General features: G+C 38.9%; 1 protein-coding gene across 2 annotated transcripts in view; it reads left to right on the forward strand.

Moving 5' to 3' along the window:
• Positions 1 to 849: 849 nt before the first annotated feature.
• The window catches only part of TRIQK (triple QxxK/R motif containing), a 61,665-nt gene continuing 35,913 nt past the window's right edge, over positions 850 to 26,601 (forward strand). Inside the window, exons 1-2 of one of the 2 annotated variants that reach the window (XM_021543200.1) lie at positions 850 to 932; positions 19,091 to 19,171. In XM_021543200.1, the coding sequence (XP_021398875.1) occupies positions 19,111 to 19,171 (61 nt within the window). In that variant the 5' untranslated portion in view covers positions 850 to 932; positions 19,091 to 19,110. Of the gene's footprint in view, positions 933 to 1,741; positions 1,835 to 19,090; positions 19,172 to 26,601 lie in introns of those variants that run through there. The other variant, XM_077782922.1, reaches the window with a different exon arrangement.

The raw sequence follows: 26,601 nt of genomic DNA on the forward strand, positions 1-26,601 counted from the left end.
GTGTCCAGTGACCTGCCACATTCAAAGCAGCTAAATACCCTTAGTGTGAGACATCTTGACAAAAGAAAAGGGTACAAAAAAAGTCTTTTGTCTCATGACTAAAAATCAAGACATGCTATCCTTATAAGAAAGCCGTGTCATGTAAAGATCTATTAATCTTGCTAGAGAAATAGCTGCAGAGAACTGTGGTTTGGTAAGCATGCCAGACACAAACTCTGAGTAATCAACTCTTCTGCAGGCTCATTCTCCACTCCCCCTGCATGTCATCTAGAAAGATGGGAAAGTTCAGATGGGTATGACTTTCACTTCCAAAGCTGCAAAGGCAAAAAAATGCAAATATTTATCTTTTTTTTTTTTTTGTATCTTTCCTTACAGGGAGTGCTACACTTGGTCAAGTGCCATTTTTGCAAGAAACAAGGTATGCACGTTCACTATTAATCAGGAGACTGTTCTGAGAGTCAGTGGCTTGCTTGTTGCACAAAATAATTGTCTATTGCAGAAAGCTCAGCACCATCTCAAAGTAGCCAGAGAATTACCTGCTGGAATTCATAATTTCCATGTGTTTTGTTTTTAGGGTTTTGAATGTGAGTTCCCACTTGGCTTGTGATGAGTGAACATGATGGGGTGCTGCAACGGGATAGCTTTTACGACCCCTTCCAGCCCAAACCATCCTGTGATTCTACAGCGTGAAAGTGGCTAACTGCTTTTGGCTCCGCAAGTCCGGAGCGACGCGGCACCTTCCCCGGAACACCCTGCGACACACTCGAGCGCGACAGGCGGCCGGGACGCAGCGGGCAGCGCAGGCGGCGCGGGGCCGGGCACGGCGGGCGGGCCGGGAGGCGGGACGCGCGGGCCGGAGGCAGCGGGAGCCCCGCTGGCACAGGAAGTGGCGCGGCGGGAGGAGGAGGCGGAGCTGTGCCGCTCGGCCCGAGGTACCGCGCCGCGTCCCGGCCGGGCGGGCGGCCGCCGGGCCCGAGGGGCTGCCCCGGCCCGCGCCCCGCCCGCGCCGCGGCCGCGCCGCCATTGGCCCGCGGCCGGGGAGCGCTCGCGCCGGCGGCGCGCGCGGCCTGCCCGCTGACCGCCGCGGGCCCGCCCTGCCATTGGCCAGTGGGACGCGCGCGGCCCCGCGATTGGCCGGGCGCGCTGTCAATCAGGGCGGCCCCGCCCCCGGAGCGCGTGCTGGAGGGGCTGGGGTGGGAGCGGGTCGGCTGGGCTGCCGCCATTTTGGGCGGGGGCGGGAATGGTTGCAGTCCTGTGTTGACCTGTGGTCGCGTTTGGTGTTCGTTTCACCGTACCGGGACCCCTCGACTACCAGGGCTGCTTTTCCGTGCTTGATGAAGTACGACTCTGACTAGGCAACCAAGTTGGAGGGAAACAAACCCCTCACCGAGGTGTCCTCGGCGGGGCTGTGTTCGAGGCCCGGGCACTCCAGCTGGGCCGAACTGGCCGAAGCTTGTGATGCCGCCATGGCTTTTCCTTGGTGCTCACGGTTTTCATTCGTTGGCACGACCGCTTACATGCTGCCGGCCCGTGTGGTGTGGTTGGGGGTGTGTGTGCGACTCTGTCTTGTGTGGGGTTTTAGGGTGTCTGGAGCTGACAATCTGTGCTGTGTGTGCTGACCCCCCACGTGCAGTGAGACCAGGCCGTGTGGTGCTGCTGGTTGTGTTCGGCCGGCTGTGGGTGTGCAGTAAATCTGATCTGTGTGTTGAGCTGGCTATGTTTGCCTTGCAGGCGTGATGTGTTCCGGGTACATTGGACTTCTTTGTGTTCTCTGCAGAGTGCTCTGGTCGTGCCTTGTGCTCAGAAAATACTGGACAGAAATGTGTGAGAATATGTGAGCTGCAAAAACTTCTAAATGTGAAGTGTTGGCAGGGGATTCTCTGCCATGCTGTTTGTGTGGTTCTCAAGCTGCTCCACCTTCCATCAGCCCACACATGGTTACATGGACAGATCTCAGTAGTATCAGAGACTCCCTCTGAAAGAGCTTCTGGTGTAATTGAGCTGTATATGCAGCACACACCTTCACACTCAGTAATTCAATTGCATGTCATAGGTTTTGAGTTCCTTCCTGTTGGGGCCCAGACTTATTCCCAAAGAGCTAATCAGAATGGAAGAGTACTTGCTATTAAAGATACATTTCTATAGTGGAAAACTGTATAAACTTATGTTTAAGAGATACACTAAATTCTACAAATGCAGGGAAGATTGAATAGTTTCTTAAGTACTGCAGTTTGGCATATCATCCTTGGCTGAATCACTTCACTCTTCGGTACAAAATTGGGCTGGGGACAGCCCATTGTTCAGAAAATAACTTGTCTGCTTTCCTAAAGAAAACTTTGGCCACATTTTTTGTTGACATGATTGTCTTTCATAATACAGTTTATCCTCTAGGACTTCTTTTCTGTCATTATGAAAGTTGGAAAGTTGTAAGTCTACTTCATCTATTTCAGTCTGCTAGCTGGAATAGGTGGGCACAAGTAGATGATCTCAAAAGGTCCATCAACAATCTTGGGAATTCTTTGAATTTAATTTATGTAGTCATGAAGAGATTACCACAATGTTCTTCAACTAACTTTTTATTGTGCTTAAAATAGTATTTTGTATCTGCTAAAACAATACAGAAAATACTTCTTCAGTGCAAATGTGGGAGCTCTTCATACATCTAGGTTTTGAAAGGTTACTTCAAATCAGATTACTGAGGCAGAGATGCCTTTCAACAATGGTGAAATTCCTTATCTATTTAGCTTTAAATCTTACACTGAGTTTTGTACAAAGACACGTGTGGCTTTTAAAGTCACATAAACAGGACTATGCCTTCCATTTCAGATACAAGCAACTGAGTTCCAGAGTTTGTTACTGCATCACATTGAATGACAATGATTTTTCCATACGTCGTTCCTTAAGAACATACTTTAGTGAAAGGTAATATGCAAGGGGATACATAATTCATAAAATCAGGAGTAAAGGCAGTTTACTGGTTTTTGCTTGGTTAACTGTGGGGTTTTTTCCATTAATTTGAACTATGCAGAGTAAATTTATATGCACCGAAAAATGCTACACTCACTTCCACCTGTTCTGGACTTCATAGTTCTTGCTGTTAGACTCTGCAGCCTCTTCAGATTAGGAAGCTGATTTGTGTGACAGTTTGAAAATATTCTGCCTCACTATTGGTCAAAAATACAGAATGAAGTTTAGTCATGTAAGCTAATATATTAACCTCTGGTACTGCTCAGAGTATCTTTAGGATATATTTAAATCAAATATTTCAGCCAAATAGCTGAAATAGCCAAATAGCAGCCTAGTCTAAAAGGCATCTGAAGCTCAGTGTACTTTATGGCAGTAGCTCCAGAGAACAGCCAGTTTCAGTAGACCCTATGTAGGAAACAAGACAAGAGATGGATTATATCTTTGGATTATGTTTTTGCAGTGCAGCAAAGATACTGTCCTTGCATTTTTCTGTGAAATTTGTTTCTTGAGACCATGAATTAGTTTTGGTTAGATAATTTAAAATACTTTTCAAAACTAATTGATACGATGAAGACTAGTCACTGTTAATTTCAGTTAGAACTTTAGAGTTTCTGTGAGATTTTTATCATGACTAGGAAGTTGTTGGTTTTTTTTCCTTTGGGATATTTCCATATTAAATCTAAATTTGCATTAAGCAAGGCAAGCTGTGAATTATAGGAGAGGATAGGAGTTGGGCTAATGTTACAAAATTGGGTTGTCTGTTAAAAAGCCGAAACTGGTTTAATATCATTGTGGGGAGCCGAGTTACTCCGTTAAGTACTTGTGAAGAAAAAGTGAGTTATTATGTTTACATGTTATGAGATATGTGATGAGAATGCAACATAGATGATTGTAAGATATAGACAAAGAAGGCAGTCATTTCCATTTGCAGAAGTCTCCCCCAGTCCTCCAACTCTCATACAGTACTACTCTTGTAATGCAGTTACTCCTGGGAAACAGGAGTGTGAAAGTCAATGTTTTCTGACCCAAACTCTGCCTTAAGTTTTTCTGCTGTTGTGGATTTTTTCATTTACTTGCAGGTTTACTTTGCTTGAGGAAAATATGTGAAGAGATTTACAGAATAAATACTAGCTGATCGTTTTTCAAAATAAAAAATGAAGTGCTTTTCAGTGAATGGCTATCCTCATTCCAAGTGAAGTCTGCAATGATTAAATATTAAAATGATCCATGGTTAAAATTAATATTAAAAATTTTTAGGAGATTATTACAAAGATTAACATTTTTAATGTTTTAATAGTCCCACAGTTGATCAATCATAGGCACAGTGAAACTGCTTTTAGTTAACTAACCTGATGATCCTATATATCACGGCAGTATTATGTACAACATAAACCTTGTGGAGGAGATGGGAGAGGAGATGAAGAAAGAGTGTCTTATAGCTCTGTAATAATCAGGTTTATTCTTGAAGTATTTTTTGACACACAGAATAAGCAGGTAACGGGTTTTTTTGTTCTTTTGAAAAGAAAATATGAAGGAAAGATAGTTCCAGAAAAAATGTGGTGTTTGCTGTAGAGGAAGGAGCTGTTGCATGTAATGACAAACATATATGGTCACTGGTATGGCTGTGAAAGAATAAGAAGTTCTTGAACATACATTTTTAAATAGAACTTGCATTAATGCAGCTTTAATGGTGCAGAATTATCTGCAACAGCCTATGATTCCTGATACATTTTTATTCTTTAGAATTATGTTTGAAGGTCATGGGAAAATGTCATGGAATCCCAGGTGCTTTTATATCACTAGCTGTGCACAGATACCCCTGTAATCAGTGAGCTGAGTAAATACTTGAGGCATTCCTGACAGGACAGTGCTTATTCCTTTGTTTCTCCTTTGTTTCGTGTTTTTTTAGCCACAGGGCAAAAATCATCATTAGTGATTTTTTAAGTTTGATTCTGCCTTCCTAACACACACTGCAGTGATATAGTGGAACTTTGCACAATATAGTTTATTGTGTCCTGAGGTATTGTGCAGTTTTAAATATAATACATACATCATCAAAATATTGTTCATTCATGTGTTGTGATTGTTCTTGTCATCATCCTTCACTCAGTATGTTTTACAATCAAAAACGGGGCAGAATTGGGAGGAAAGGCTGATGAATTAGCCAATGTAAACCCAGAAGGGTTTGTAAAGAAGAATTGAAGATGAGAAAGGAAGGGTGCAATAGAAATCCAGGGCTAGATGCTGAAGTGTTAAAATAAATAAATCAGGAAAGACTGTTCTGACAGCAGAAACTTACGGTGGAGAAGTCACAGTAGAAAGGACAAGTGTGAGAGGGGAAAAGAACAAATGATGGAAGTAGGTTAGTGCTGGGAATAATAGTTGGAAAGTTAAAATCCAGAGGACAAGCTGAAGCACACCATTTTCTACACAAATTTGTTGTTACTTATTAATGCTGTTACTTCTAGTTTTAGGTAAGACAACAAAAATGGGGTTGCATTGTCTGTAGTTGTTTGCCTCTAGCCAGAAAGCTAAATTAATTATCATGTATTTCTACTGAAATAAGTAGTGAAACAATGTAATAACCTTTTCATGTCATGAACTGTTTTTTATACTGGGGAAACAGATTGGGTTGAAAATGTAGTAGGTTTCAAAGTCTCAATTGTCTTCTCCCTGGCTGTGCTGTGTGATGTAAATGAAGAAAAGGTTAAGTTTACCCATGATAATTCCCTCTCACATTTACATTATCAATCAGCCTGTGTAGCTTTTTATGCTTTTATCTATTGTGTTTTCATTGTAAACTTTACATATGAAGTTCTCAATTCTACAAACTCTTATGCTGAAATTTATTCACAAATAGCTCTGACAGATGTACTTTAGAAGCCTTAAATGTTGTAGTTTAAGATGGTGCCAGCTGGTTGCTTCTCCCAACCCCTCAGACTGCATTCTGTATGAGGAGCTGGCAATACCTGCACCGCAGTTCAGTTCCCTCACCTGAGCTCACATTCCTTTTAGGGTGCTGTGTGCTGATGTGGAGGCTGGGAATCAGATCCTGGGTCCTGGGCACAGAACATCCCTGTTTTTGTTGCCTTTCTTACAGCCTCCTAAACAGTGGCAAGAGATTAAGCACCTGGGTCAGCAACATCTTAAGGCCTCTCAGACACCCAGAGCCTGTTGATGAGACTCTTCTGTAGTTTTAAGTTGAATATATTCAAAACGTTTTTTTTTTTTTTTTTAATTAATTACCTATATTTTCAGTTTGTAACTGCATCAAGTCAGTGTGGAGGACAATTCCAAGCTTGGCTTTACCATATCACCATCTCTTCTTAAACTCTGACTTTTGGCTGCTTTTAAAAGTGATCATGCCTAAAAGCTTATATTAAAAACCATAGATCTTTCTTTCATGTAATATGTATGCTATAGAAATTGTTCAGTGGGTGATGTGTTGCTCTCATTGTGTGAGGAGCTGGTTACACCGCCTCCAATTAAGATTGCATCACTTACTTTACTGCTAGACTAGTATTACTTGCACTCTTGCCAAAAGGAAATCGTTAACCTGAAGCAGTGGATTACTTGTTTTGTTTTAGTGTCTTGGCTGTCAAACTGAAAGCACACTATTTATATAGCTAACATTTAAATTTGGTTAGGTCCTTGATTTACTGTTACTCAACTAAAATTAATTTTAAAATTAGAACTGTACAGTAACAGTAAAATGGATAAAGAGCTGCTGAGCTGCCAGCACTCAGATGTAATGGGTGGGAGGCCACTGGCGATGGTTCAGAGCATGTGGGGACTTGTCCCAACATTTGCATCAGGTGTGATGTGCTTGTCCTTTTGGTCAGTTGTGTGTAAGCATGCAGGCATAGTGGCAAAGGATGAATATTTCAGTGATCCTTGGACTGATGGAAGAAAGGATGAAGTTTAAAGCACAGTTGAGATCATGGTAACATGGGTCTGTTAGAATGTAGTTCGTGTGCATGTGCCGAGGAACGAGGAACACTGGATGTGTGTGCAGAATGGCAAATTTTTATCTCCTAGAGGTGTGGCTAAGGGAGGACTTGGTTTATGAAGAAGTTCCTGTAGATAAAGAGGATTCAAGTGCAGGGCAGTGTCAAGAGGGGCTGGTGCTGCCTAGGAGAGGTAGAAGTATGGTTTGAATAATAAGACCAGTGCAGGAACGTTAGATCTAGTTTTGATGGAAAAAATGTCCTGAAAAATTTGAAGGCATGATGAAGGTCCTGAACAGACTTAGTTCTGTTTGTAGAACTGCCCATGGGAGATGGGTTTGAGATTGGGTTCACGCTTGCTGTGGTGTTTCTGACCACACATCTGCCTTTACCTCAGCCAGCTCTGTTAGCTGTCCCCTCCTGCCTGTTTGCTGCAGAGGCCCTCCTGCATACGTACTCTTTAGTGTCCTAGGCAAGGCTATGCTGAATCTATTTGAATTTGTAATTTCTTCCCTTTGCAGAGGGCATGCAAAGCATTGTTTCTGTTTTGTTGTATATATATATGCAGCATAAAAAGCTTTCAATAATATGTTTTTTCAACAAATTTGAGTATTATTTTAACTGGGCTGCTAAGAATTGCAGGAACAAATAGTTTAATGTTTTGGGTTTCTTTAATTCTGAAATCATGAAGTGGTAAAAACAAGGGTGGATGTTGCTTTCCTTGGAATTTTTTTACATGCTATTTAATTTATGAGTGAATCTTCTTGCAATATGGAGTGAAAAGGTTAATAAAGCATTGTTAGATTGGTGCTTACTTTTTATTCTGAAAGATAGGATAGTTTGAAAGCCTGGTTTATTTTGGTGTCTTTCTGTGTATACAATGCTAGAGACCAGCAGGCTAAACAGGAAGGGTGCTCTGGAAAAAAATAGAAACAAAACCTATTGAAAAAACTTTAAACTATTTGCATTTTAAGTACACCAGTGGGGTTAAATAATACTAATAACTTCTGTTAGAGTAACAGATCATAATAATTTAAAACTAAAGTTCCCAGCACACTTGCTAATATCTTTTATGGCTTCATTAAAATACATCTGAAATAATTTACAGAGCAAAGCTTCTGGGTGAATTCTTCCAGTTCTGCATGGGAAGAGTGCCTGTTTATCTTTGTGCATGTTTATATAGACCCATGGAAATTATGATGTAAATGTGGATACTGTACTAAAACATGGCCATATATGCAGAGTAAGGAATTCAGAGCATTTGTCTTCTGTCATTTATTGCACACAAGTAATGTATATTGTATAGGCTTGGTTCAATTCTGTATCCTGACCATAGAAGGGCAGTATAGAATATGTACTCTGCCTTGAGGGGACCTTGAAGGGGAGGGAATAACGTGTGTAGGTGAAAGCCCAGGGTGATGACTCTCTCACCAAACTTGTCTCTTGTCTGGTTTTGAGCCTTCACACATTTATGCACATTGTTGGAAATAGTGAAGAGCTGGAAGGGTGTTTCCCTTGTACTATACCATTTCACATTTTTATTTACTCACCTTATTAAAATAAATAGATAGGTCAGTTTGGAAACAACTGGGACAGCTGTAAAGCTGAGTGCATGGGATAAAGTCTTCTGAAGTTAAAAGAGGAGGCAACTTAGCTTCATTTTCAGAGTTGACCCAGCTCTCCTTAAACTTTTAAACTTAATTACAGAGCTGTACAGCTGTTGATACAGTAGTGACCAGACTGGACAATTGTAGCAGGAAGAGAACAGAGCTCCAGTTTCTTGTGATGTTGGTGTTTTCTTAAGGAAACCAATCTGAACTCATTTTACTATATGCTCTAGAAGGTTTTCATTGTGGTATGTAATCTACGAGGTTAGATTTCAGGCAGTGCAATTGCCTTCTAATAAAACTTTATGGCAGAAGCGCACACTTTGTGCTTCAACTCTAGCAAGGGCATATGCAAACCCCTTGTCCTGGTTTGTCACCCAAGGACACCCCTAATGCTTAGAGGGATGCACACAAGAAATTTGAGCAAATGGAGTGGACTGTCATCTGCCGTTTTATCTCAGGCTAGGTTCCATAAGAAATACTCACTAACTGCTTTTCAAATGATGTGTATTAGCAGTCTTACAACTATTATGTTTGTAACTGGTTTATGGTATAGAAATCTCTCATCAGAGGTATCTTAGGCCAGAAAAGGCCAACCTTTAACACATTAGAATTCAGGATCTTAAAAAAATGTGCCATCTTCTAAAGCAGCTGCCCATAAAAAAGTGTTCAATTTCACTACTATTTTTATGGTAAATAAAATTTCACTCATACTGAATGACTCAAAACACAAGGAATACTTTTTAAAAATGTTTTTGTCTCAGTGTCATTCTTTCTTTTGGCATTCTTCTGGACAGTGAACCCTGAAACAAAATCTCTTCCTTATGACACACACCTGCATGCTGTTCAGGAGCAGAGGGAAGAGATGGGTATGTTGTCTCCTACCACCCTGTTCCCATTAATGGGAAGAGTTGTGAAAAAAGCCCAAACAGGCATTTGCACAAATGGTTTCATCAGCTGTTCACGTGGCATTCTGTTTCAACTGGTAGTTTTCTGCTGGTTGATGATTTTTCTTTTTGCTGCCCTTCTTCCCAGCTGCAGTCCACAATTTTTTTCTGCCTTAAAATGAGGCAAGGAAAGAGTTTTACCAGATTTTCTGATGATTATCAAAGCGTATTTTTTCATTTGGTGCATATAAAGGTTTTAGCCTGATTTTGATCCATTAATTTAATTCAATCTTTGTTCAAGGTTCAGATTGTAGATAGATATAAATGATCTTACACTCCCCTTTTTGCCCAAATACAACATAAAGCTCCCAAAGAGATGGTATCATGTATGCTATTATTTTATTCTTAAAAATCATTGCCTTTAATGGGATCTTTAGGTAGTTTTCAGGAGAGCCAAGTCTTGAGCAATTTAGATAAAAACTGCAGAGTGTGCTTGGCCTATTGTTTTGAATGACTTTGGAAACTACTGAGTTGATGTTATTTATGCCATATTAAACTTCTCACCCAGTTATGACCTAATCCTTCAAAACCAAGTAGGACTTGGTTTTGAAAATGCTACTGTTAACATCTATGGGTCTGTGTTCACTAAGGCTGACTATTAAGGTCATTATTAAGTGTTGTAGGGCCAAATTTCACATTTTTTCTGTTAACACTTAAGTTAGCTACTGTTATCTACTGTTTTTAATCTCAATTTTATATAAAGAAAGTAAAAAAACCGATATATTGTGTTAAGGCTGCTTAAATGCATGCCAGCTTTATGTTCTGAGCTTCGTGGGGAAGATCTGCATCTGGATGCAGTCCTATGCCATGTGTTGCAGGAAGACCCTCCTTAATCAGGGATGTTGGACCAGATGACCCACTGTGGTGTCTTCTAACCTGACCAATTCTGTGATTGCTCTGTCTTTAATTAGCTTTTGAATAATGGAGGAAAACATAAATACAAAACCCACCAAATTAAAACTCCTTATACTTCATGTTTCTTTTGCCTAGTGACTAGACTAGATGTTTTTTTTTTAAAGCTGAATTGCTTTCCTGAATGCTTAATACAGCATGTGAAACAAAATAATGGCATAAGACTATTTTTCTCCATTCATATATCAGACTTTTTAATACTTATTATGCTGCAGTAGCTTCAGAGAAAGGAAAAAAAATGTGCATTTGTTCTGAATGCTGGATGGAGAGATTACCTGAAGCAGTGGGCTTGAACAAGTTCTCCTAGGGTTCTTCTGACCAGTGCTTTTTGGGTCTAGAGGGCGCTTACTATGATGGCTGATGAAAGAGGCAAAGGATAGGTCTTTCTTTGGCGATCCAAAAGCTATTTATTGCTTTGTAGGGGGTCCAGGGACAAAGATGAACTTGGACTGAGGGCACAGGGTTTTATATGGAGAAAAAGGGGTAGATCTGAGGGTCAAGGACCAATGGGAAGGAGAAAGTGGTGCAGAGCTGGGGCAGCCAAGCAGGGGAGCCAGTAGGTAACAGGGATGGAACACTGGAGCAAACTGGGACCCATGGGGACTGGGAGAAGGGGACAACATTCTAGGGAATATACAGATAAGGTGAATGAGGGCTGAGCTGGGGTGGAACACACCGACACAAGACACGGTACAAACTGATAGAACTTGAGAGGTTAACACATGCCGGCAAAGGTCCATGGGAGGGGGACACTTCTGACCCTAATCTTAGAGGGGTGTTCCTCCTTGCCTGCTTCGGCCTCTCCAGGGCTGAGGCTTTATAGTGGTAGCCTTTGGGCCTCCACAATTATCCTTTAAGTCCTTTTGTACACCAGGTTTAGTAATGGAACTAATAATTTAGTTTTGCTGAAGTGTTACGATTAGGTTTATGCGGACTGAAGTATTATTTGCTGCTGTCATTTGTAGAGTGCTTTCAACTTTTGCAAGCTTGCTCAGGGTAAGAAGGGAAGCAATCATTAGGCCACAAACATGATGACCAGTTGTGGCAATTACTATGACTAGACGTTGTGTGATGGGACATTGTGTGATACTACAGTGAAATATGTTACAGAAGGGCACCTTTGCCTGCCTCTCAGCTTTGTGCCTGCATGATGTATTTGTGACAGTTTTCTCTTCTGGTTTTAAATTATTAAGATAATTGTATTTGCCGAGAGTTGGGTTTCTGCTTGAATGATAAGCATATTCAAGGAAAGTGGATATCAATGTTAGAATTAATTGAAAAAAATTAAGTGGAGACTTAACCTCACATACTTTAAAAAGTTTCAGTTCTTTATAAACAGTGTGAGAGCATAAAAAAAAAAGGAAAAATTACAGCAGTTTCAAACTGTCTTGTTTTGATATATTACTTTAAAAATATATTTCAGCTTTTAAATAATTTACTCTGAAATCTTTTGGTTTTAGAAGTCTTAAGGCAAGTGAAAAGAAAGTCACCATAGAAATAAGAGCATGATGAATATGAAATCGCTGCCTGTTTCCATTTTTTTTTTGTGTATTTTTTTTGTAACTTTAAAAGTTACAAGATTTCTTTTCAATAAAGGTCATTGTGCCATTTTGCATATTGAAAACTTTGTGAACCACTGTTCTCTGGATGGTTGAGAACTGTAGTTTAAGATGGATATACTAAAGGGAAGGATAATCCCTAAATACTTCTTCTCACTGGAGGAAGAAATCGGAATTTCACTTCCATCAAAAATGAGCCTAAGCTTAAAAATCTACAAATGAGAAATTAACAAGTGTGTGTAATTGAAGCATTCAGGCTTATAGCAAGGCCATGGCTTGTGGCAGTCCCAGGAAAGAAGTAGTGTTTAGGAAAAAGAGAACTTTTGTCAATTCCCACAACTAAAGTAAATTCAGGGCTTAATTTCTCATTTAAAGAAGGGAAAGAAGTCACTCTTCCCTTGCTGTAACACCTAGGAGGGCAAAACAGTCTCTGAGATTTTGGTGTAAGACTTTGGTAAAACCATATGGGACTCTATTGCATATAAGAATGGTAACTTCGTAACTTCCTGGAAGTGAAGCGCTTAGTCAGACTTAGCTGATTTTGAAATTTAAGGTCTTTGACCTCTAGCTTTATACCTATTATTAAAGTTAGTCCCTACTCTATCAAAGGAGATGAGTGCTGAAGGGATATGTGGCGGGGATCAAAGAGGGAGTAAAATTGCTGGGATTTAACTGAACTGCAAAAATGTCCTCTGCTGACACGTCAATTACTGAGACAGAGCAAATAATTGTTTCTCATTGTTGCTCTTGATTCTACGAACTTTTGACTCTTCAGGCAGAGAGCTGTGCTTCACTCTGTTTTGTGTGGTGGTGGTGACAACCTCCCTACACGTCGTGCCACGGAGGTGTCTGTACAGTGTCACCGTGTGCTCCCATGAAAGCTGTATCCATCCTTGGCAGACCTGCCTCTGGGCAATGGGGTGGTCTGGGTGTCAGTTCTTCTACCCTTTTTAGTTCTGATTTTTTCCATAGTCCCACGTCCTTCCCTCTCTCCCCAAAAATGTTTCAATGTTATTTTGAAGAATGTTATTCTGAAATATGGTGTCAATTATTGTGTAATTTTCCCTTTAGTGGAAATTACTCTTTGTGATGTACTGCATTTTTAACTGTTTGGCAAGACAGAAATGGACGACGTGTATGCTTTTTTCCTTCATGAACTTCTTTAAGAACATTTTCTTCACACATCAGTGCCATCATAGTTTAATAAAAATGAGGGAAAAAATTCCTCTATGAACATTTGGAATTTTAAATTTGTTCAGATGAAGATCTGTCTTCATAGTAAATTGAATATATGTTTCACACGTGCTATAGCTCTACTCATTTCTGAAGTAAGTAGGGAATCTTGTTCTGAAGGTATAACAACCTAATAATGAAAATAAAATGTAAGATGTACAGAATCAGTTAGGAATATTCTTCTGTAAAATTTCCTGGGTTTTTATAGCAAGAATAACACCAATTGCAAAATAAATCTCTTCTGTGTAATTAGTCCTTTTATAAGTGTGTTTTGGCCTACTACATTTTCATCCTGTAGAAGCAGAGACAAACTGTACTCTTCTGGGAATGGAAGGAACCTTTTAACATTTTTAATAGCCTACTTTTGCTTAAGAAAGCAATTTTACATAAATATAAAGTCCTTTAAAAAAAAAACTTATTCAGATTTTGCCACCTTTGAAATGTTCACTCTTTTCCTAGCTGTGAGTACATTTAAGGATAATCTTTTCAACTCTTCAGATGTTTAAAAATATTCAATGTTTAGTAAAATTATGTAGACTCTTCACTAGATGAGCAAATGCAAACATTTGGGTGTAAATAATCCCACCAAATTTTGGGCACTCTGGGGAGATTTAGGAACATAACAAGAAAGCAAGATTGCCAGCAGTGGTTTGGATTCCTAACCATTAAATTTCTTTCTTCACCCATTGCAAAGGGAAAGGGGGTGGAGGTAGCCTTCTGTGTAGCTTTTGTGTCTGAGTTATGTTCCTGAAATCTAGTGGGAGTAATCTGGGTTGTTGATGAAATTAATTTTTCAGAATATATTGCTTTAGGAATTTGAAATATTCATGAGGAAAAGTTCAAAATTTATATGAACTATTACCTGTTTGTTACTTTTGTTAAATAAATGCAGAGCTAATTTAATGCAGTTTGTAGGTACTGTATAGCTAAAAAAACAACAATGCAGAGGGTACTAATTGGAAGTAACAATGTGTGTTTTGTTCCTAGTGCTTACATGAAGCTATGAAACAGCCTGATAGATGTCTGAGTAAAACTTGTAGTTCCTATATAGTTTGAATCTTGGGATGTGGTATGGTGTTTCTTATCCTTGTGTAGAATGTTGAAATTATTTTTAATATCTGTTCTGACTAGAGTTATGGATCCTGTGGTTTTGATTAATTTTCCTAAATTTAATTAAATTTAAATCACCTCTGCTGCTTTCAAGGTTAAATTAAGTAAAGAAGTATTACACTCCTTTTATTAACATAAAAATAAATAAATCCCCAGATAAAGCAGAGATTGATTCTGCAAGAAGCACCATGGGCAGGGGACTCTTTCCTTGGAAATAATAGTCTCATTCTTTTAGAGAGAGTTTCCAGAGAGGAATGGAAGAATACTGTAAGGCTTACCAAAAGAACATGAATGTATTTTGTTTGTAGAAGTTTTTCTTAAGGGAGTAATAGGAGTAAAGATTTTAAAAGTCTTTTTCTCGGCTACAGTATGGTTAAATAATTAATCTGCATTATTTTAGCAATTTTGGCTGCAGGCTGCTTCCACTGCTGTGTAGACAGACCTTAGTTACTGTACTTCAGCAGTACAATAAAAAAAAAAAAAAAAAAAAAACCCAACAATTAGAATAACCATCAGCAGCAATTTCCAAAATACCTACATGCAGATGGTTTCCCACTTTAAATGTAGTGCTGCCATTTCTTTGGGATAACTTGATGTTTCCAGATGATCTGATGTACTTCTTGAATTTTACCTGAGGCAGATAAAAGGCTATTTTTGCTCTCTTGTAACTTGTAAATATTTTACTATCCATTAGTTATTATCAACTATGGAGTTAACTGGGATATGACCAGTTAGACCAGTTATCCTTCAGTGATATCAGTAAGTTTTCATAGCATCTTTGAATTATGTTAAAAATGAATCAATTTATGAGTTCAGATGATCAATCTGCATTACGTCCAGCAAAACAAACAAAAACAAAGTTATGTTTAAGGTAGATATCTCTTTGCAATTAAAGATGAGGAACTTGTGCATATGTACAGATGCCAAAGACTTAGTTCAGTAGCTCTACGTTATGTAGTGGTTCTTTTCTGTCCTGGAGTTTTGCTTACTTTTCTCTTGGCTGACTAACTATATTTCAGTTACAAAACCAGTCATTTCATTGATTATTTCTTTCATGTTCCCATTGTTAATATTTAGGCAACCTGCTGGAAGAGTGCAGACATGCTGTCAAATATCACTGCTAAGGAAGTTTGTACACATGCTGATATGCATATCTTTTGGGTGTGCACTGATTTACATTTTATGGCTTATTGTTATTAATAATTTGTATTGCACCAATAATGTACAAAGTGCAATCTCTGTATATATAGATCCTGTTCTTATTTTTATTAGTATTTCTAAAGTCGTTCATAGTAATTTTCTATTTCATTAATGTAATTTCTTCAATTTTTTTTGAACTGGTGTATAAAATGCTATGTATACATCAAGAACAGTGAATTGGGATTTAAATTGTAGCCAGACCTTGAATGTACATTTTGGACTGGTTTTAATCTCACCAAATGTTACTGACAATGGGAGGTTATAATAAGCAATTTATTATGTGTTTTAATTATTATCAGCCACTGCTTAGGAGTAAAAGAGGAGAGGAACAAAGTATTTTTCTGAGTGTGTAACTTTCAAAGGGGATTTACTAGAGGGGAAGCCAAAGCGGGTGAAAAAATAGTGAAGGGTGCCACAAAAACATGTCTTTTAATCTTGTAGTATGTCTGAAGCAGAAATAAATAAAAAATGATCAGGGCCTTGCTTTGTTTTCTTAAAACCATCTTTTATAAAAGCTTGAATGTTGAGGATGGCTCACATTGCCTTCATATTATTTGAAATACTTTTCAAGTATTTTCAGTAGCCAGTAAAAGGAGCAGTGACAAGCTCCTTGACATGTTTTTTAAAATGTTGTGTAGTCATTAAAACTTTAGGGACTTGAAGGCAGCTTGGGATGCATGCAGTATGGCATGCTGCCTGTCCCTTTGGTTTGGCAAAGAAATACAGGAGAAGCCAGATCCTCCATTTGCTGATGTCAGAAGCAGCAAAAGTCAGATACCTGAGTGTAAATTTCTTTTACAGTAAAGATGACCAATTATAGTAGGATGACCACTCCTATTTTAAATTGGGAGGATTCGTTTTTAACTCACAAAGGTTTCAGGCTTTTACTTTATCAATAAATGGTTAGAAAGTTGCATTGAAAACCACTTCCACAGCAAGGTTCATAAATAATAAATATTACTTCTTATTAATCCATATTTTAGTTTAAGTCTAGCTCATGGCAAATTGTCCAATAAGGTGGAATTCTTTGCAAGAGAAGGTGATGAGCCATAGTCCCCAAGGAATTAAATTGTGAAAACAATCTCAGTTTTGAACATGCTAATATAGATCTGTTATTCCCTTTCCACATCTATAACAACACGTTTTAAATTGTGGCTGATCTTCTATGCAAATAGCTGTCTTATTAGACACTGGTCTCTGTGTGCCAGTGTCTCAGTGGGTTGGAACCTTCAAAGCAGTGGAAATGAATGATGATTACTGCATCCCTTTGAAGAACAAAGAGGACTCGGGGTTCTAGATGCGAGAGTCAGTGCCACTGAGCCACACAGGCAAACATGAGTATCTCTGTGGCTTATTTTAAGTCAGGAAATAATCTTTGCCTGTGTTTTCTTCTTCTGTTTTATTGGCATTGCTAAAACTGCAAACATCTTTCACAGCTGATGTTTTGTTATAGACCATTAGTAGACTATGGAACTTGCAAAAGGCAAGTCAAAACAGTGTCTTAACCGTGGCATAAAAAAGCCAAGAACTAGTTTTGTAGAGTAAAAATGTATCTGTTACCTCCTCAATTAGATGAAAGTTCAAGCTGTACTTTTATTTTTCCCTTCTAATTATTATGATGTGAATGTTATGAAATATGACCCAGTCCTGTGAAGTGTAATATAAGGGAAAAAAACGCAACCCAGTGAATTGCAGTTCCCTGCAACCGTGTTTTATATAAAATAGGGAGTATTCTCTGAATTCAAGCAAAATAATGTATGGAAAAATTAGAACACTATAATTGAATTTTCAGTTCAGATTAAAAATTAGTGGCACTCTTCTCTACCTTGCTATTATTCCTGAATACATTTTAAAAAAGGTTGCTGACTTTATTTTATGCCATATAATCCACAAATGAAATTAAGGAGCCTGGATTTGTCACTTGACATTAAATGCTAGTAATTCCTATAGAACAGATAAATATAAAATAATAAACTTTGTGGGTTTAAAATGCACAAATAACTAGTGGGCATTATTCCTGCAGCTATATTTTAAATCATGTTTGAAGCTCTGGAGAAAATAATGGTGTTTGCTTTAAATTTGGTATGCTGGCAGTAGTGTTCAGCAGTGCCATGGCATGCTTTTTGGGTCGTGATTTGGCATACTGGTGCCTTCCAGGGTTTCATTTCCCAGAAAACGTGCCTTGGCAGTGACCAGGGACACTCGCCTTGCTGTAGCACAGCTGGTTATGCCTAACAGAAAAGTACAACTCTTGCAGATAACTCCATGGCCATATGTGCACAATCTGCACATGGTTTGTGGCTACCCAGGATGATTCAGCTGAAGCTTGCCCTTGGCATGGTTCTCACCAGGGCCAGTTGGGAAAAGGCAGGCATTGGCTGCTGTGCATCTTCTGTGCTTGAACAGTAAATCTGACACTTCTTGAAAACGTCAGACCTCTCATGAGTGTGGGTGTTTATGTTGGGACTCTTGTGTTGTAGAGGCAGTTAGATAGTGGGGCTTATCCTCACTGTGGTGAGTAATGTCTTCAGCCCAGCTAAAATGGTTCAATCCCAGTGTTTTGAACAATAAGCATGACTGTAACAGCCACTTACTTTGTAACCAGGGAAAAAGCAGTGAAATGAGTGTGTTTGTAGAAGCTGCCTCTTGAGTTGCAGCCCTGTGAGGGACGAATATAAAACCATAAGGTTTTGCATGTTAAAAGATACATCAGGAATTTGCTAGAGCACTGTTCAGATGATGCTGGTTCAGTTACATGAATGCTGTGGAAGCACCAATATACCAGAAAGAACATCTTTGTATGGATGATTATACAGTTTCTTGTGCAATCCTAATGTCATCTCCTTGAGAGGATGTGTACAACATGACTGTGCAATGCGAGAATCCCATCCAAGAGTCAGGATGGTTGTTACTTAAATGCAATGAAGGTGATTTAAACTATCAATACCATGTCTGAGGGGTGTCAAATGCATACAGCTCTCAGCTTTTGTTCTTGACTTCCAGTTCATTCACAGATATCTAGAGCCCATGGCAGGAACACAGGCGTGTGTGGGGTTGCTGTGTTTCAGGTATCTGCTCATCTGCAGGTGGGTTTCCTGAGCAATTTTACCTGTGGATGCACACAGCCTAGTCCTGCTTCTGACTCCTGTATGTGGTGTAAATGTATTTTCAATAATGGAAACAGTTCACAACACTACATTAATTCCCTGGTTTACTAAAGAAATAAATTATATAGGAATGTAATTGGTAGTACTAAATGCTGAATTACAGTGGTACCAAATCCTGAATTACAGTGAAATCAGTTTAAATCCTTTCTTTTTTCTTTATTTTCATTCAAACTAACAGACATTCTGTAATATTAATAACTCATGCAATGGAGAAAAAGGTATATTTAGAATATATCTAATAGTCTTCAGAATAGTGATGATTAACTCCAGTGTCTCATTGTACTCTGGGAAGGCTTATGTCTTTGTGTATAATCATGTAAATGCTGCTTGTTACCATTTTTATGATGTTATAAGCAATTGATTTTGTTAGTAATTAATTTAGGAATAATGTTGTGGCTTTTGTTTTGGTTTGTTTTTTGTTTTTTTTTCTGATACTGACAGTGATTTTTGGATTGAAAACAATGGGTAGAAAAGATGCCTCTACATCAAGGACTCCTGTTGACCAGTACAGGAAACAAATAGGTAAGAGTTTGAAAGAAAAGTTTGTGTGCTTAAAATAAAAACTTTTTTTTTTCCCAGCAAGGCCCACTAGTGTAGCATTCCTCTTCAAAAACTTCATTTTGTATGTGCTGTTGAGTAAGTAATTCAGCTTTTTAAAGACAGTATTTTGAGTGACTCCAGATAAAGTATATGCTGTGTGTTTGGAAACATTAGGGAAATACTGCAGTGAAATAGCTTCACAATGTTTCTAAACTGTTGGAACTTTCCTGATTTTCCTGTTTGTCTATAATTTCATATATGGACATTTCTAACAGGATACTTTCCTCATTCATAACAATTTTTGATACACTGAATGTTACAAACCTTTGCATTGTATAACTGCATTTATTCTCACACTAATGGATATTTTAAGCATGTTAATTTTTTTCCTTAGGACTTTTTCTGTCTTTAGCTAATACTTATGTAGGTAACACATATGCAAAGTATGTACACACATGTACCTTCACAAAGATACTTACATAGCGTATGCAAATCCCTCTTTCTTTGTTTAAATGCAAAGGTGAGTTATTTTTGAAATCCATATATTAAGATTCTGTCTCTGTATGTTAAATAATATAAAAGAGTCATAGTATTTTGAAAGTTTGTATATAAAGTGAAGTATCTTAATCTGTATTCAGTTATTTTAGTAAATGATGTTGTTTTACAGTTGTTAAGCACACACATCTGTTTAAATATGCAGAAAACAACAAGTGTCTGGGGGAAAAAAAGGTTGTTTACAATGTGTATTGTCAAGGTGAAAGATCTAGGGTTATGTGAACAGTCTTACCAGGTCTTAATTTTTTTAGTGCTGCCTGATTATTTTAATATAACTGTTTTAGTGGTCTTCTCAACTTCTCATTAAGGTTTAAGTAAATGATTATTTTGTATTTTATTTGTTTTAGATAGGTATGGAGTGGTGTATGTTTCCTAATCTTGAGCAGTTTGTGTGGCTGATTTTCTAAGCTCATTCTAGGAGAAACATGGCTGAAAGCTTGTGAGTGCCTTTTTGGACGAGAACAGATACAATAGAAAAATGTTTAAAAATATGAACTATCTGCTTATGGGCTTTTTAGGTTTTGTGTAGAAAACCATGCAAGGAAACTGTTGTCCAGTAGAAGATGACACCACAAATATTTCACCCAAATATGTTTGGTGAAAAATGGGAGCCCTACAGCTTGTTTTTGAGACAACTCTTGCTATGTAACTCGGTACCTGGATAGAGGATGATTGTATCAGCTTTTTGGAATTTTCTCCGCCTGTTTTCATCATGGTCACTTGTTTCCCAACCACTACCTTTAGGGTTTCTTTTTTCTTTTTTTTGATTTTTGTGAACACGTTCAGGTGACCATGGTTGGAGATGTTTCTTGAAATCCTCTACGGGGTGAAAGTGTGGTGATCAGCAGGATTCCCTGGAGAGAACAGGGCAGGTGGAAAGCTTTATTTAAGTAAGATGCTGAAATAATTACCTCCCAGTGTTTCACAGCTTGTGCTGTTTCTTGCACATGCCTACTGTGTGGCACAGTTGAACTTCTCAAAGCTGTGAGATGCTTGGACTAATCAGCTGTGCCTTGGGCTGGGGAGGACACTGTGCTATAGCAAGGTGGTAGGAATATTGGTACTGGTGCTGTTATGTTGCTGACTTGGCAGTTTTGGCCTGGTGTGTTGTCTGGACCATTTGTCACCTTCCCTGTTACACACTGCAGCAATATCCTCCATTAGGTACTGCAAAATATAGGGGAGGAGTTCACAGTCAACCCATTTTCTTTGGATGCAGCCCATTGCTCTTAACGTGGTGAAAGCAAGTGTTAGAATTTATTGTAGGGATGAATCTCATGCTGGCAGGCAAATAAACTACATAACCTAGGAGGTGTTTCTGTGATTGTAATACTCCTTAGAGGACAGAGTGCACAAAAGACTCTGCTCTGCCTTTTGCTCAGATAATGGTTGTTTCAGCTCCTACTCTGGTCATTCACTGTTACTGTTAGAGAGTTTGCCAATGGAAATCAGTTCTCTGAACTTAATGAATGTAAGAGGGGGAGTTTGAAAATGTGTGGATACGATTTTAAAATTAAGTTTTGCAGATGTGTTTGAGTTTTATGTGTAACCATTTTGGGCTATCTTTAGGCCTGGTAGCAGAGCTTGGTGCAGTGAGCCCACTAGTCTCATTTTACCATTAGGTATATTACAGGACAAACAGGTGTATTATTGACAAATATAATCCATTATTGCCCTAATGAATATAAAAGTGGTGTTGTTTTTTGTTTGTTTGGTGGGTTTTTTTGGTCATTCTTGATTTTTTTCTTTTTTGTTCTTATATAGTTTTGCATAACTGGTAATAATTCATCCATTTGTCACAGTATGGTTAAGGTTGAGAGGGACCAGTGGAGGTCATCTCATCCATCTGCCCTGCTCAAGCAGGGCCACCTAGAGCTGGTTTCCCAGAACAGTGTTCAGATGGTTTTTAAGTATCTCCAAGGATGGAAACTCTACAACCTCTCTTCCTGTGTTTGACTATCCTCAAAGTAGATGGTTTTCTTCTTATGTGTTTCTGTGTGTGCCCATTGCTAGTCCTGTGACAGGGCACCACTGAGAAGAGCCTGGCTCTGTCTTCTTTGCATCCTCCCTTCAAGTATTTCTATACACTGATGAAGTCCTCTTTGAACCTACTCTTTTTCTCCTAGGTAAGTACTCTCAGATCTCTCAGTCTTTCCTCATAGGAGAGATTGTCTAGATTCTTCATTTTACCTCCTCTTGATTCTTCTTTGTCTGATTTCATTCAAGTACTTATTAGAAATTACACAGAAAGATTTTTTTTTTTTAAAAGCAGTCATTCTTTAAGACTTAGATTTGACAACTTAGGTACTTTTGCAGGGATGTTTTAGTGTGAAGCTGTTCAACAGATGATTCCTCAGAACACAGAGCACCCTAATGCTCCAGGCTCATTTGTTTTGGAGATGGACATTTGGTCATCCTTTCTAGATTACATATAGAAACAGTATGCAAACTGAGGCTGCACAGGGCCTGTTTTTAAAAAAATGAATTCATCAAATGCATTTAAAGCTCAAAATCTATGCTTGGAGTGATTGCCGGCCTTCTTTTCCAGGCATTTGGTATCTGTGGATTTTGAAAACATTATGATAGATGCTGGCTGAATAGCTATCTCCTGCTGACTAATGGTGTGGTGTTATTTTTTAGCTTACAACTTAAATGTTTTCTAGCCTTGCTGGATAGAAGGTAACCAGATTGAAACGTTTTTCATACCTTTTTTTTGATGGAAAATGGCAGCCTTCAAGGAACAACATGTCACAAAGTCATATCAACTTACAACACAATTTTTAGTTAGATGTTTCATAGAGTAATTTGAAATAGAAGCAGATTTTTAATTTAATTTTGTTCCAAGCTTTCTGTTTTGTTCTGAGTTTCCATACGGCATGCCACATGTTTGCCCTGTGCCATGGTTCAAGTTCATGTTGATTACTTCAGCCGTTTGCCTTTTTCTCTTCTCCATGAGAGCAGGATCACTCGTGTCTTGTTTGCCTCTGTGCTGCTAGCAGTTGCTGTTTGCTTCAGCAGCATTTTCAGAGGATTCCCCCAGCACAGAGATTGATACTGTTCTTCCCTGTCAGCTGGCTTTCAGCCATCTCTCCTGCCACCAGCCAAATTTTGTCTGTAGTGCCACTTAAGCTAGTGCTCCAGTATCTGACAGTGGCACTGCCTTCTCAATGGGGGGCAGAGGCAGTCAGCTGTAATGGCTTTGTGAAGCCTAGCCCCAGGTGGACGGGGGACAACTACAGCAACCTTTTCAAACTGGCTTTAACTGTGCCTGGAGGAGGGAGGATAGCATTAAGAGATGTCTCCCTGTTCAAATCTCCATGAGCAGCCAAGGCTGTAGAAGAAACCACGAGGAAAAGTAACTTTAACACTTCTTGCTCATCTCTCACGCACATACCCAAATATATACCTGTAGTGCAGCAGCAAACAAGGAAGCTCTTCTGCAGAGCATTTCCTTCTCCCTGCTGCTGTTTGTGCTGCTGTGCTTAATTTGCTGGAATCTGAGGAAAGGTGTGAGGCAGTATGCATCCTTCTGCATTTATGCAGCTTTCCTCCACAAATGCTGTGAAAATAGCAACAGGTTTTGTACCATATTTTCTTTGTTTACTGTTATGTGTGCTTTAAGTTCCCAGAACAATTCCACATGTATATTTTCCATCCCTCTTCATCTGGTGTGTCGCTTGCTCGGTATGGAAGCTGCAGGATTTGTGGGTAGTGTTCATGACTTGTGTGATTGTGGGATCCTAAGCAGGCATACTGAGAGGATTATAGCATAACTAAAACCTGGTCTACAAATCAGGAATAGACATACTTTTGGCTCCCATTACTATTGTGTTGCTGTAGCATAATTTTTCATGAGGAGAGGTTGTTTGCCAATCATTCAACCTTCAATTTGTAGACTGAAAGGTCTGCCTATTGTCTGCTCTATATCTCCTGACTTGCCAGCTTGATCTTTTAGGAGCTGGAGCTTATATACGCATAGCCTGGGGCTTCTTTGGAGTAAATAAGACTCCTCACATCTCCTGGAAAGAAGTAAAAGTTATGAATGAAAATACATTCTCTTTTTGTTTTGGAAAACACAAAGTAGAATGCGTGCAGTGACTTGGTGATGGAGGTGGTGCTTGTTGTGTGGAGCAATAGGATAGGGAAGGGGACTAGGTAGGAGTCCTGAATCCTGCTGTGGCAGCGCAGGAGTACAAAGAACAGTGCCCACCTGAACTAACGTAAAATTTTGTGGGTAAAGCTGAGCCTTTGTAGGTATGTCGCTACACAGTTTGTGGTATTTGGGAGTGGGGCTGCAGCCAGCCTCATCCCCAATGGGCTACAGCTGTGAAAAGCAGGTGAAAGCATTGAAAGCCAAGAGCCATGGAGTGCCCAGGTGCACTGACCAACCACCAAAGGGAACAGAGGGCACACAGGTGCAATGTATGTAAGGTGAAGAGTGTAAAAGGCTGGGCTAAAGAACAAGAAGGGCAGATGCTTGAAGCCTTCTGCAGGGATCTGCTGTTACTCTGTATGGATGGATGCTTAAAGCCCTCTGGAATTGCACGGTGATGCTCTGTGTATCATGGCCATCTCAGCTGTAGCATAATGCTGTAACATGTCTGTGGTGTGGAGACTGGTGACTTGTCCAGAAGAAGGCTGCCTTATCCTAGGGCTGAGGCAGTGATGTCACTGTAGCCCTGAGATGGAGAAGAGCTTGGGGACTAGTGGCAGCACAAACATCTCTGGGGTTCCCACCTCCAGCTAGCAGCTGTAGCATGGACCTGTTGCCTTCTTATCTCCAGAGAGAAGCCCTTCTTGTGGCAGATTGCCATTTCTACCTGCCTTACTGCTAAAGAGTTGTTTTTACTCATACCACCTCAACTCTTCTGTTTTCTGTTACTTTTTACCTTCTCTGTGTTTTTATGGACTTAGTGTGCCTCTATCTTCCTTGTCCTGAGTAGTGCTATTGCATACTCAAAAAAACCCTGGCCACTATCAGCCTTCTTTTTCAGCTTAAAAAGAGGGAAAATGTTACATTTTGATACTTTTTTAAAATTTTAAATATGTTGCCCACTTTGACATGAAATGTGGTTGTTTTGCATCAGGAAATGCTTATTATCAGAATGAAAAATTTAGATATAATTTCTGAAATAACAGCAAAAAATGTTTGAATTTGTACTGAAAATTTCAAAATTTCCCCATTTTTCACAAAACAGCAATTCCTCTATCTCATGTCTGTTAAGAAGAGGCATGGAACCAGGAGGCAACATCTACATCATTGAGATTGCTCTCCTCTGCCATAAGCAAAGGTGTATGAGGACAGATGCCAATGGAATAAAAATTCTCAAGTCTGTTTTTTTAACTAGTCATATTTTTTCAGTATTTTAATGTCAGTCACCTATTTACTGTGGGAAAGGAAAGGAGGGGAAAAGTACAGAAACAAATACTGACTACTCAGAAAGTCTTCTCCCACTGTTTGTTTATACTGAAAAAAACCCAAAAATAGCAGTTCTGGTGTACCTTTTTTTTTGAATACAGAACATTACATTTGCTGTCTTGAATTTTTCTAATAAAAATCTATTACTAAGCACATAAAGAGAAGTAGGAAAAAAAGAATTCCTTTTGCTATTATGTGTGACTGTTGGCAAGTTTTGGAATCTGAGTTTCATACTTCACAGTGATAGGCCACTGATACATGTGTAGTTCCTTTTTTTTTGGGGAGGAGGTTTTATGAAGAATGAATTTGGTGTCACAAAAAAATGAACTACATCCTTCGGTCAGTTAATGCTGTTTTGATTTTAATTTTATGCCAGTGGAATCACTTTGCAGAAACTCAAGCAGGAGCAGCTGAAGAAAACACTGCTGTGAAGCAAAGCCTAGTCTGGCTATACTAATTTAATCCACATTTTGTGATGATTGGGTTGTTTTTAAATATGTTCTGTGAAGACTGATGATGAATTTTAAGCACATGCAGCTTGTGATCACATATTTTGTAAGTCCATAGCTGCAGAGCTATGTTTTATTGCCTTGGCTGAGACCATAGAAGGTGATGGTAGATCTGGATATGTACTTACATATGTAAGAATATTATTTGGTTTTCATTTGTTGGGCAGACATAGACTCAGTCTGAGCAAGAGTGTAAAGGGTGGCTGCATATCCGGAGGACTATGGGAATGTGTTCACACACCTTGAAGAGAAGCTAAGGAGAAGGGTTGTGTATCTAAATCCTTGGCTACCATCCCTTCTCCACAGCAAAAGTTTATTTGAGCTTGTTTGATTATACTGCTTTTACTATATGTTCATACTACACTTGTTTAATACTCTTATAGAAATGGAGGCTCATAGTCTGCTCTTATTTTAATCACATCAAGAATATTATTTTCATTCAGTGGAGTTCCTATTGGTGTAAATGAGAGTGAAATTTGACGTGTTTCCAGTTGCTGAAATGGTTTTCAGCATGGTGTTATTTCAAACACTTGCAATTCCTGTAAGGTATGCAGTGTCTACAGGGCTGTTGCAATGCTACGTATTTGTGTTTGTACTTACTCTCACTTTCATTCAATTCTTCAATGAATTCATTTCTGTAGTCAAAGTCAACCAAGAAAAAACTCTTATAAACCTTTACAAAATGCATCAGATTTTCCCTATAGACACATATAAGTATGTATATATTACATTCAGAGGCAGAGCAGTTTAACATTTTTAGAAATTCTTTCACCAGGCTTTGAAAATCTTAGCTCATGTGTGAAAGCTGGACTTCAAAGTACTCTCATCTCAGTGTGAACATGTAAATCTAATTTTAGGCACCCATTTCTAAAAAATCTCAGACATAATTTTTCAGTGTGTACAGTGTTCATATATACACATTCTCTGTG

This window comes from Lonchura striata, chromosome 1 (assembly GCF_046129695.1).
Source record: "Lonchura striata isolate bLonStr1 chromosome 1, bLonStr1.mat, whole genome shotgun sequence".
NCBI classification, from domain to species: Eukaryota; Metazoa; Chordata; class Aves; order Passeriformes; family Estrildidae; genus Lonchura; species Lonchura striata.